Source organism: Aquarana catesbeiana, linkage group LG02 (genome assembly GCF_042186555.1).
Source record: "Aquarana catesbeiana isolate 2022-GZ linkage group LG02, ASM4218655v1, whole genome shotgun sequence".
NCBI classification, from domain to species: domain Eukaryota; kingdom Metazoa; phylum Chordata; class Amphibia; order Anura; family Ranidae; genus Aquarana; species Aquarana catesbeiana.
Genome location: NC_133325.1, coordinates 580,900,238 through 580,913,123, shown reverse-complemented (window position 1 = coordinate 580,913,123; position 12,886 = coordinate 580,900,238). Strand labels below are relative to the sequence as shown.

The 12,886-nt window shown below is 42.5% G+C and overlaps 1 protein-coding gene across 2 annotated transcripts in view; it reads right to left on the bottom strand.

The window, feature by feature from the left end:
* The window catches only part of NUDC (nuclear distribution C, dynein complex regulator), a 73,526-nt gene that overhangs the window by 43,554 nt on the left and 17,086 nt on the right, over positions 1-12,886 (bottom strand). For both annotated transcript variants that reach the window (XM_073616170.1, XM_073616171.1), the window contains exons 2-3: positions 10,005-10,082; positions 5,376-5,570 (exon numbers count right to left, since the gene is read on the bottom strand). In XM_073616170.1, coding sequence (XP_073472271.1) covers positions 5,376-5,570; positions 10,005-10,082 — 273 coding nt within the window. The remainder of the gene's footprint in view (positions 1-5,375; positions 5,571-10,004; positions 10,083-12,886) is intronic.

Sequence of the window (12,886 nt, the reverse complement as noted above, 5' to 3'; positions counted from 1 at the left end):
TGGCATAGTAGGAGTGTTCTATGTTCAAGTCTCGCTTGGGTTAAGCGGTTCAGGGTGGATAGTGCAGGAGCTTGTTTGTGGGATTGTTCTAGTCGTTTAATAGTGGATAGGATATTATTGAGCTGCTGTGTCCTGCGCTTCCTTGTGGCAGAGCTAAGCTTGAACCTTACACCTCTACTGAAAGCCTTATGTGAGCACCAGTGTGAAGGCATCAGTGGTAGACAGCATTAAACTGAAAAAATTATTTCAGTGATTGCTGTATGATTGTCTGGGTGCGATATCGATGGGACATTGTTGCCCCACCTGTTGGCTCTCGTCTCCTGGTGACTTCCCCCCACTGTGATGGACACAGGGGCATGGACTAAGTAGGAAATATTTCTTATGTCGGATTTGTGTACATTTTGCAGGAGAAATTTATCGACTAAACATACATCTATGCGAGAATAGGTGTTATGTGCATGGGAGAAAAAGTAGTAGTCCCTCTCGGTGACGAGATGGCAACGCCATACGTCAAAAAGACAAGAAGCATCCAGGAAGAGTGATAGGGTCGCTCTATGACAGTGTTTGAGGGGGGAGTCGCCTAGAGACTTTCCATATCTTCTTCAGTGAGGAGAATGGCTTGACATTAGGAAGGTATATGTTAATAATAGTAGAGAGTTATTGATCGAGCATACCACAACAGCATAGCGACCTTGAGGATCCTGTTCTGAAGTAACAAGCTTGAAAGCCACTGTGTCCTTGATTGCAATTAACACCCCTCTTTTCTTAGAAGGGGTGTTAGAGGCTACAATATAAGGGAATCTTCTGTGTTGGGAAGTTTTTGGGAAGAAAAATGGGTCTCCTGTAGGCAGAGGGTGTCGCAGTTAAGTCGCAGTGCCTCCCTCCATGCCATGTGCCGTCCGGCTGGCTGGCTGTTAAGGCAGGACAGTTTGAACCGCATCGTGGAGAGGAGCGTGTTATTAAGGTTGGGAGGAGGTTAAGTAGAATAAGGCTCAGATGACTTGGCGTTGAAGCTGTTTATGGAACTGGGGAGAGTCTTGACTGCCTCGGTGTCAGGTGTAAAGGAATACAGGAAGTGAGCAGTTATGTTGTCAGCCAGTAAGTGTGAAAGGTTGGTCCCACGACCTGGAGATTAGCAAGAACATTAGGTACTGGGGTACAGATCCGCAAACTCCAAAAAGGAAGTTAATAAAAACAAAAAATAAGTAGAACAGGACACCACACAAAAAAAAAAAAAAAAAACAAAAAAAAAAAAAAACAAACCACAACACACACACACACACACAACACTGAACTGTAGCCAAAATTCCACAGGCTAATTTGACAGAAGAAAAAAAAAAAATGTGATTCAATAATAGAACCTGAATGGATTGTTACCGCAAATCACAGGGGGTAAGCTGTGCCAAAAATGTAGGGGACACTAAAGCGGGGTTCCACCCAAATTTTGAACATTATCTCTATGCATTCTCTTCCTTGCCTAGATGCTGACATGCTGTGTAAAAAAAATGTAAATCGCCGTAATTACCTTTTTTTTTTCTAATCTTCTTAGCACTTCCTGGTTTTCCTCCCATGGGAGTAGGCGTGTTTCTAGCCTCTCCCAGACCTCCCACAGTCCCCTGGGAGCTAGTCTCAGGCTTCCCAGCATGCATTGTGCAACAGCGTCATCACAACATCTCGGTGAATGCTGGGAGCACAGCATTCACGGCATCAAGGAAATACATGCTTGTGGGCTTCAAATGCCCACAATGAAGATGGAAACCGCCTTCAGTGAATTTTATAAGTTATTCTTTACAACGAAATCAGACACAGGCGGACTTATTACACAGAACATGTGAGTAGATAATCATGAGAAGAAAAGTTTGTGAATGAACTCCAAAAAAAAAAAAAAAAAAAAAAAAAACACGATAGATAGGTGGACCCCCGCTTTAAGCTCGACGGTGCACTGTTGCTTTGTAGGTAAGTGAGCGCACTCACTTGCTAGGAACTCTGTGCTCCGAAGGTTCATAAATAGGAGAACAGGAGTGTTGCCTCAGTGGGTCATCTTTTTCTAAGATCCGCCAATCTCTCAGGAGGTGGAGACCATCATCCAAGGAGGTGACTGTATAGTTGCAGTCATCTTTGGTAATGAGAAGCTTCCCTGGATATCGCCATTGATAGGAAATTCAGTGGTTCCTTAAAGGCTTGGTGATAGTTGCTAGTGTCTCCGTTGCTCCATAGTATGGGCAGATAGATCGATAAACAGAGATGAGCCTTGTAGGTGTTCAGGGAATTGGTCCATATTCTGAAAAGCTGCAAGAAGCTTTTCCTTGGTCTGGAAGTAGTGAATGCGAGGGGGGGGGGGGGGGGGGAGTGATGTGCAGAAATATGCTTGGGCTTTGGCAACCTGTGGATACAGTCAATAGCCAGGTGATCTAATAGTAGATCTGGTAAAGCCACCTTCAGGACATTGGTGAAGTAAGTGTTCAGCTCAGCTTGTTTAACCGTTTCTGACATTCCCCTTATTTTCACATAATTTTATCTGGATCTCTCTTCCAAATCCGCCAGCTTGGATTTCATCCAGATCAGATCATCCTCCCGCTCATTGTGGGCGTCAACTAAGTTGTTGAACGTCGCTGCAAACTCCCCCATTTTTTTTTTCCAATATTTGTCACTGTCAGCCACTTCCTTGATGTCAGATCTAAACTGTTGTACCAGAGACATAATGTCTGAGTGGATTGAGCTCCTCCGTGACACTAGCATATCCTTTAAGGTTGTGTCAGGAACAGGCTGATCACTTGTGGGGAACTCCAAAATGGAGTCATGGAGTTCTCTAGTGTCGTTCAAGCATGTGAATGGTTTACTCACCATTACTGCAGACTTAGATGGGAGATGTGATTTCATCTTGGCTTTCACAAGGGCTGGAGGAGGTGGATGAGGATTGTGAGGACAGAGCTCCATGATGTATGAATCGGCTGGAGTCAGTGGAAGAACGCTGTGCTGTTCTCCCCCATACATCTGAGTGGCCGCTCTGAGATCTGCAGGGGATACCGGCACCATCTTGGTTGGAGCTGCGGCAGGGCTGAGGGAAGAAGTCCATCATTCTGCACACCTGGTACCGCTCTTTTCTCTTGCAGACATGTAGCCTGAAGGGTCCCGACTTTGTAGCCGCAAAAAACGCCATTCTTGGGTGCTCCGAGTGCTCGTAGATGGCTCCGGCTCGCTGTCAGTGTGTAGAGCTGCAGAGTCAAGCGGCCATCACCATCGCTAGCTGGCCACGCCCCCATTCTACAAGGTTTATATAGCACCAACAGTTTGTGCAGCACTTTACCAAATGAATATATATATATATTCTAATATATCTTAAACTTAGAAAGTTTTTCACATATGCATTTTTGGATGATTGACATCATTATGGTCCTAGCTGCTTATTTTTTTGGAGGTGAGATTGGTGCAAAGTAAGAAAATTATTCAGCATATAGACATCTTAAAAAGTTAACATTGGTGGCATGGTATAGGAAGGTGCAGTCAACCAATAAAGATCTGTTTGCCTAACACTCCTGTAAGTCATACAATTATCTCCCATAAGCATATACATTCGTATGCAAAAGTTTAGGAACCCCTGACAATTTCCATGATTGTCATTTATAAATATTTGGGTGTTTGGATCAGCAATTTCATTTTGATCTATCAAATAACTGAAAGACACAGTAATATTTCAGTGGTGAAATAAGGTTTATTGGATTAACAGAAAATGTGCAATATGTATCAAAACTAAATTAGACTGGTGCATAAATTTGGGCACCCCAACAGAAAAATCACATCAATATTTAGTAGAGCCTCCTTTAACAGAAATAACAGCCTCTAGACGCTCCTATAGCCTGTAATGAGTGTCTGGATGCTGGATGGATGTATTTTGGACCATTCCTCCTTACAAAACATCTCCAGTTCAGTTAGGTTTGATTGTTGCCAAGCATGGACAGCCCACTTCAAATCACCCCACAGATGTTCAATGATATTCAGGTCTGGGGACTGGGATGGCCATTCCAGAACATTGTACTTGTTCCTCTGCATAAATGCCCGAGTAGATTTTGAGCAGTGTTTTGGGTCATTGTCTTGTTGAAATATCCAGCCCAGGCGTAACTTCAACTTTGTGACTGATTCCTCAACATTATTCTCAAGAATCTGCTGATATTGAGTGGAATCCATGGGACCCTCAACTTTAACCAGATTCCCAGTACCAGCACTGGCCACACAGCCCCACAGCATGATGGAACCTCCACCAAATTTTACTGTGGGTAGCAAGTGTTTTTCTTGGAATGCTGTTTTCTTTTGCCTCCATGCATAACGTCCCTTGTTATGACCAAATAACTCAATCTTTGTTCCATCAGTCCACAGCACCTTATTCCAAAATGAAGCTGGCTTGTCCAAATGTGCGTTTGCATACCTCAAGTGACTACGTTTGTGGCATGTGTGCAGAAAAGGCTTCTTTCTCATCACTCCCCTATACAGCTTCTCCCTGGGCAAAGTGTGCTGAATTGTTGAAGGATGCACAGTGACACCATCTGCAGCAAGTTGATGTTGTAGGTCTTTGGAGGTGGTGCGTGGGTTGTTTTTGACCGTTCTCACCATCCTTCTCCTTTGCCTCTCCAATATTTTATGTGGCCTGCCACTTCTGGTCTTAACAAGAACTGTGCCTGTGGTCTTCCATCTCCTCACTATGTTCCTCACAGTGGACACTGATAGCTTATATCTCTGCGATTACTTTTTGTAGCCTTCCCCTAAACCATAATGTAGAACAATCTTTGTTTTCAGGTCATTTGAGAGTTGTTTTGAGGCCCACATGTTGCCACTCTTCAGAGGAGAGTCAAAGAGAACAACTGGCAATTGGCCACCTTTAAATACCTTTTCTCATGATTGGATGCACCTGTCTATGAAGTTCAAGGTTTAATGAGCTCACCAAACCAATTGTGTGTTCCAATTAATCAGTGCTAAGTAGTTACAGGTATTTAAATCAACAAAATGACAAGGGTGCTCAAATTGATGCACCTGTCTAATTTTGTTTTGATGCATATTGCGCATTTTCTGTTAATCCAATAAACCTCATTTCACTACTGAAATATTACTGTGTCCTTCAGTTATTTGATAGATCAAAATGAAATTGCTGATCCAAACACCCAAAAGTTTATAAATGACAATCATGGAAATTGTCAGGGCTTCCTAAACTTTTGCATACGACTGTATGTGTTCAATATGCCTGGGATCAAGTGTTCCTTTTAATTTTTAAAGAGATCAGATGAAAAGTTTCTAAAATTTTCACTGTCCCCCTAAATTGCAGGTACTACGCAATAAGCACCATATGTGTATATTTCCTTTACATTAATTTTACATTTCCATACCTTATCAATTTCCTTTTGAAGTTTATCTGCTTCCTCATCAGTTAGCTCTGTGATCCTTGGTTCCCCAGGCTCCATAGGCTTGTGCTTGGCAGCTTGCTCAAGCTTTGCAGCTTTTCGTTCTCGCTTCTCAGCCTCCTTCTGTTCCTTGACTGCTTGGGCTAGTTTATTGTGGTGCTTGAATGCATCACTAATTAGCTGAAACAAAGAAGATGACAGTTTGTGGTTTATTCGTCTACCTAAAGTGTTTGTTAAGGCAGTGCACACAGCCACTGCCAGCCCCTCTGCTAGAATTACATGGTGTATATACACTATATGCCATTTTCTAAAATTCTTGTTATCAACGATTTTTAATACCATTTTTCTTATACCCGATCAGCGGTCATGTGACCACCGGCGCCGTCTTCCTCCGATGTATGTATGTATTACAGAGGGAGAGGCTGCGCTTTCCCTCTATTGTCTACAGAGCGGTCACGTGACCTCCCTCTGTAATACAAACATCGGAGGAAGACAGTGCCAGGCGGTCACGTGACCGCTGATCTGGGATAAGAAAAACGGTATTTATAAAAATAATTAGAAAATGGCATATGTTATATACATCATGTAATCCTAGCAGAGGGTCTGGAATGATTGGGAGCAGTAATGTGCAAGCTGCTGGAAACGGTGATAGAAGGGGAGGGGAGAGCTGCAGATAGCAGGCTGCGGATGACGGAGACACATAAACTGACCACGGTGTCAGACTCAGCAGCCATGATTCACCGTGGTCAGTTTACAGGGGGGGAGGGCAGAAACTGGCAGGATCAACCAGGTATTATAGGGGGCCAAATCACACAGCACAAATACTGTGCTGTATAACATGCATTAAAGAAATAGCTTAATATATATTTTTTAACAAACACTTTAAGAGGAGCTCCAGGCTCCCCCAAAAGAATTAAAACCCAGCAGCTACAATTATTATTTAATATAAGGACACTTACTGTACCTGTCCAGGGTTCCAGCGATGTCAGCACCCAAGCCGATTCTTCAATTCGCTTCAGGTGCTAGCATCTTAAGGTTTCACAGCCGGTTTCCTATTGCGCGTGTGCGAATCGCTTTGTGAATTGTCCTGCGGTCTTCTGGGACCTGTGATGTGTCCTAGAAGGCTGTGGGGGAAGGGGGGGGGGACCAACTTATGGCTCAGATCGCCACCACGCATCTGACTGGAAGTGGGAGCGGGTACCTGCAAAATCTGGTACCCGCTCCCCCCTCCCCCCAAAAAGGTTGCAAATATGGCAGTGGGGGGCGGATGCAAAAAAGCAGAACCTCCCCTTCTCCTCTTTTGGGTGACGTTCTGCTTTAACCAATTCGAGATTGAACTGTTTCACCCCCCTTCCAGGCCATTTTTCAATGCTGTTACACACTGAACAACAATTACTCAGTCATTTGACACTGTACCCAAATACATTTTATATATATTTTTACCAGACAGATAGAGATTTCTTTTGGTGATATTAAAACGAAAACAAGACTGAATTTTTCTTAAAAAAAGGGTTTCTTAGTTTCAGTTATAAAACTTTGCATATAAATAATCTTTCTTCATAAATTTAGGCCAACGTATTCTGCTACATTTCTTTGGTAAATGAAAAACCAGCAAACATACATATACAATATATATATATATATATATATATATATATATATATATATATATATATATATATATATATATATATATATATATATATATATATATATATATATATATATATATATATATATATATGCCCTGATATTTTGACTGCCCATCTCATTTCTTGGAGCCCTAAAATGCAAGGACAGTATAATTACCCCTTTTTGGAAAGTAGACAATCCAAGTTAAAAAGCACTGTGAGTGAATTGAAGTTGTAATTTTTGTCACAATTTTTTGGAAAGTGAAAATTGTTATTTTAACAAGTTATTTCTCACAAACAGCAAAGGAATACTTATAATTATATCCTAAAACACATTCTGCTACCCCTTGGGTGTATGGGGATACCACATATGAGACTTTCGCATAGATGCATAGAGGGGCCCAAAATCCAAGGAGCACCTTTGGGCTTTCAAGGATCATAAATTGTGCATCCAATTTCCTAACTATCTATTACATTTCTTGAGTCTCTGAAGTGCCACAATGGGAGACACACCCACAAACTGGCCACATTTTGGAAAGTAAACACTCCGAAGTATAGGGAGTCTTTTGAAAATGACATTTTTTGCCACACAAAGTTGTCAATTATTACAATGTTTCTAACACACAGCACAGACATACTTAGAATTTCACCTCAAAACACCTACTGCTACTCCTCCTGAGTATGGCAATACCACGTGTGAGACGTTCACAGCCCAGCCACATAGAGGGGCACAAATTCCAAGAAGCGACTTCAGGCGTTCTAGAGGCATAAATTACACATTTAATTTCCTTACTGCATATTGCATTTATGGACCCTGTGGCTGGTTCTGCTATTGGGGCTCATTCAGACATGGGGGGTTGTAAAACCTTGCAGTTGAGCCCTCCTGCATCAACAATTGTCCCTTCCATTCTTTTTAATACGATGGCAGGATGCACACAAATCAATCTTCAGAGATGCTGATACTGGGACTGGTGTGGTGGCGACTGGGACAATGACTTTCTGTACTATTAGTACTTGTTCAAAGGATGGGGGGCAGTAGAACCTTGCGGTTGAGCGGTACTACCATCCCCAAACCACTCCCCCCTTTAGAAGCAGAGGCCAGGGGTGTACACATGCTGCAGCTGTGATGCTTTGCTTGGTAGTCGGGCCAGGAATTATACCCCGTCACTTTTGGAAGGTGTAGCGCCCGCTGATTGTGACCCATTCAAGCGAATAGGTGTGCTTGTGCAAGGTCCAAGGGTTTAAAGCAGGTCATGTGGAGGTGATAAAAACACCTCCTCTCTACCTGTCAAATGCTTTCCGAAAAGCGATCTGAACATGTATTGCTCTTTAGAGAGCACCGCACATGTGAACGAGGCCTTATGGTGATACTGGGACTTGATGCTATGGTCTGGTGACATTCTGTGGCAGTGATCTTGTGCAATGGCTGGCTACACTGCCACACCGTTATATCAGAGCAGCCAGCCATTGTACATGATCACCACAAAGAATAAATAAAAAGTGTGTGTATATATGTGTGTGTATAATATATATATATATATATATATATATATATATATATATATATATATATATATACACACACACACATACATACACACACACACTTTAAAGCGGGGTTCCACCCAAATTTTGAACAATATCTGTATGTATTCTCTTCCTTGCCTAGATGCTGACATGCCATTTAAAAAAATTTAAAACGCTGTAATTACCTTTTATTTTTCTATTCTTCTTTGCACTTCCTGGTTCTCCTCCCGTGGGAGTAGGCGTGTTTCTAGCCTCTCCCAGACTCCTGGGAGCTAGTCTCAGGCTTCCCAGGATGCCACTGAGCATGTGCGGGAACGAGCGGTGAATGCTGAGAGCACAGCATTCACCACATCCAGGAAATAAATGCTTGTGGGCTTCAACTGCCCACAATGAAGATGGAAACCGCCTGCAGTGAATAATATAAGTTATTCTTTCCGACGAAATCTGACACAGGCGGACATATTACACACAATATGTGAGTATGTAATGCTGAGAAGAAAAGTTTGTGAAAAAAACGATAGATAGGTGGCCCCCCCTTTAAGATACTGTCACCATAACAGTGCAGTGTCACTATGGTGACATTGCACTGCTGTGGCTATTCATCACAGACAATGGTTGCTGCACGGGCATACAATGTCATCAGAGCAGCAGTCAATGTTTCTGTTCAATAGTGAGAGCAGTACAATGTCACCATAGTGACACTGTACTTGTTTGGGATGTGGAGGGTAATCAGTGTTTTTTTTTGTTGTTTTACTGATTGCTTACTACAGTCCTGATGGCTATAGCAAGCAATCAGTTCCCTTTCACAGTGAAACCATTCAAAGGCTGCAGCTATTGTTTACAACTGTGATTGCTCATAGTGATCACATGGTACAGGGCCAATTTCACTGGCCCTGTACTCTGCGATCTGCTGTATCCGAGACACACTGCGAAAACAGTGTGCCACTGTACGCTAAAAGGAGCTGAGCACAAGCTGCTAATGCAGGAAGCCTGCATTACCTCTTGTCGCGTCCAGCCACTTTAATACATGGCCGGACAGGAAGTGGATAAAGCTGAGCTTCGCTTTATGCCCTCCTCTCCCTGTTATGTCACTTTTTTTGTAAGGGCGAGCAGGTACCGGTGTTCTCTGGTGACCCACCAGATGGTCTCCTCCCTCCACAAGCTCCCGCAACCTTCTGGGACATGTCAGAGTTCCCAGAAGGTTGCAGGACCATTCACAAAGGGCAGTGGGCAGCTGACTGTGAGGCCACAAGGAATCACAGCCAGCTGCCCACATAAAACATGCCAGCGCCATGGACCCGAAGACTTGCGAAGAACCTGTTCGGGTGAGCACAGCGCTGGATCCCTGGACAGGTGAATATCTTTTTATTAAAAGTCAGCAGCTACAGTATCTTTTTTTCAAATGGTGAAGAACCACTTTAAGAACCACAATAGCTACAGTTCTAAGCCATCTTACCTTTTCAGCTGCTCCACTTTCACCCCCCAAAAAGAAGTCAGTTTTTCTCCTTAGGAAACTGAAGAATGTGTTTACAAGCTGTATAAGAGAACAAAAATAGGTAAAATTGTACACAAACATGCACTGACAAGACTAGCTTTTGTGGAATAAATAATAAAGCTACAATACATTCAGTATACTATATTCTGAAGCTTTGTTAGGAGAATACAAATGTAAGGGTTGAACAAATTAAAGGCTTTGCAACAAGTCATCTCAAAGTGAAAACAAACAATGAGGAGTGTGATGCATGAAAAAACAGCAGGCATAGCTGCCAAGGCCTTGTTCAAAGCGTACACCCGTGTAGAGCCATGTTTACCCGCAAGGGGATGCATAATTGTTACATGCACCCCCCATGCAGGTAGTCCCACTAACGTAAATTGGGAGTGAAGCGTCTGTGCAGCAATGGGACTGCTGGCACGGAACAACTGTGCCACCCCATGCAGGTAAACACAGCCTTCCATTTGTTACGCTTTAACAAATTTACATTTCATGTTCTGTAAGTGCAAAATTGGGACTCATTAATATAGTAAGACAAAAGGATTTAGATTTATGCACAGGATCCAGAACACCTAAAAAAAAAAAAAAAAAAAAAAAAAAAAAAAAAAAGTACTAAGAAATCTGTATTTACGCAGTATATTTTTTTTTATAACTACCATGTAGCAGATTTGGTCCAATTTATTAAACTGAACGTGACTTTATTAGTAGGGTTGTACCGATACCGATAATAGGCATTTTTGTGAGTATTGGTACTTGCGGAAATGCACCGATACTGGAAACAGATACCAGGTCTTCAGCTGGTGGGCGGGACGCCGCCTCCTCCTCCCCTCCGGCAGCAGGGTTTAGAGCAGTAGCATACCTGCCCTGGAAAGTTAACTGTGTCCCAGTGTCTTATGGATCTAAGCTATGTCCCGTAACTGAGAGCCGCTGCCTGCTACCTGCCTAACATTGAAAATACATAGATGCATTACTGTCAGACTTCATCCTGTTCCAGCTTCCTAGCAGTGTCCAGTTTCGCAGTGGATGGTTCTCCTCTGCCTGTTTCCATGCAAGGTAACTGCTGGACTTCTCGGGGTCTTTGATGACTGGTGCGGAACTATCACATGCCGGCTGAGACAGCAGTGAAGGATGTTACATACAGTGACTGGAGTTATCGTACTTATGTGGGGAAATCCTGTAAATCACTCAGCTACTCTTATCTGCTTCAGAGTCAAAAAAAGCAGCACCAAATTCCAGCACAGGATGGATGTGTGGGAATTTTTTTAGATAAAATATCAGTATATTTAAATTGAAAAGCACAGAAAATGGACTTTGTAGGCACCAATTATAAAAATATATATATGAATTATCGTACACAATACAAAAAACACACATGTTAAAACATTGCAAAATAAGGCACCAAAGGCTAGCTAAGTCTCTCTCAGACAGGTCATAGACCCCAGAGACAAGCCTCTAAAACAAGGCTACCTCTCCCAAACGGCATTTTGCATTTGTGGGACATATTCATACCTACTACTCCATACTCTCTGATGGCTCTTACCTGGCATCAGCCAAACTTACTGTGCCGCTGCAGATAAACCTCCATCGGCACAGTGGTGTAGTGGATAGCACTTTCACCTAGCAGTAAGAAGGGTTTGAATCCCAACCACGACACTACCTGCCTGGAGTTTGCATGTTCTCCCTGTGCCTGCGTGGGTTTCCTCTGGGTACTCCGGTTTCCTCCCACACTCCAAAGACATGCTGGTAGGTTAACTGGATCCTGTCTAAATTGTACCTAGTATATATGAATGTGAGTTGGGGACCTTAGAGTGTAAGCTCCTTGAGGGTAGGGACTGATGTGAATGTACAATGTATATGTAAAGCGCTGCGTAAATTGACAGCGCTATATAAGTACCTGAAATAAATAAAAATAAATCTAGCTTCCCTTTTCTACTGTTAGTTCCTTGAAGTGAACACTCTCTATGTTTGATATAAAGACTCTATATATAAACCACCATTATAAGAAGTGACGATGTTTATTATCAAGCACAGTTCTACAATCTAAAAGCTCGTTTTATACTGAGCATTTATCAGAATTACTATTTAATTGTTTCATCTAAGACTAATCAAACAAGCTCCTGAAGAAGCATTCAATTGTGAAACATGTAGAGCTAACCAAGTTTGTTGTCCATTATACTACACTGTAGGGATATGTACTTGTTTTAAGGGTTGTGTCTCTGGGGTCTATGACCTGAGAGACTTAGCTAGCCTTTGGCACCTTATTTTGCAATGTTTTAACATGTGTTTTTTGTATTATGTGTACAATAAAAATTCATATATATATTTTTATAATTGGTGCCTACAAAGTCCATTTTCTTTGCTTTTCCTTTTAATTATCTGCTTCAGAGACTGTCAGCTTTGGACTATTGACTTTGCTTTGCAGGATTGAGGGTTAACATTCATTTGCAAGCCCTGTGATTTGCACTGCTGGCATATACTGTAGAAATGGTATTCTGAGTGTCCACTATTTTAAGAGAAAGTCTCCCAATGACCCTCCCCATCCCCATCCTCTTTCCACAGCGATCACAGCCTATTCCCATCCCAACTCTCCTACCCCACAATCCCCATTTCACCCCACCCTCAACTACCCTGCCCTTACTTATCCCTCTACTCCCCCCTCCTCCCCTGCCCTCACCCAACACCCCTAACACCCCCCCCCCATCCAAACCTACTCTTCCCAGGCAATAGGTCTCGGTAATTAGTATCAGCGAGTACTTGCAAAAAAAGTATTGGTACTCGGTGTTAAAAAAAGTGGTATCGGTGCATCCCTATTTATCAGTATAAAGAGGCATGGCATATTATATATA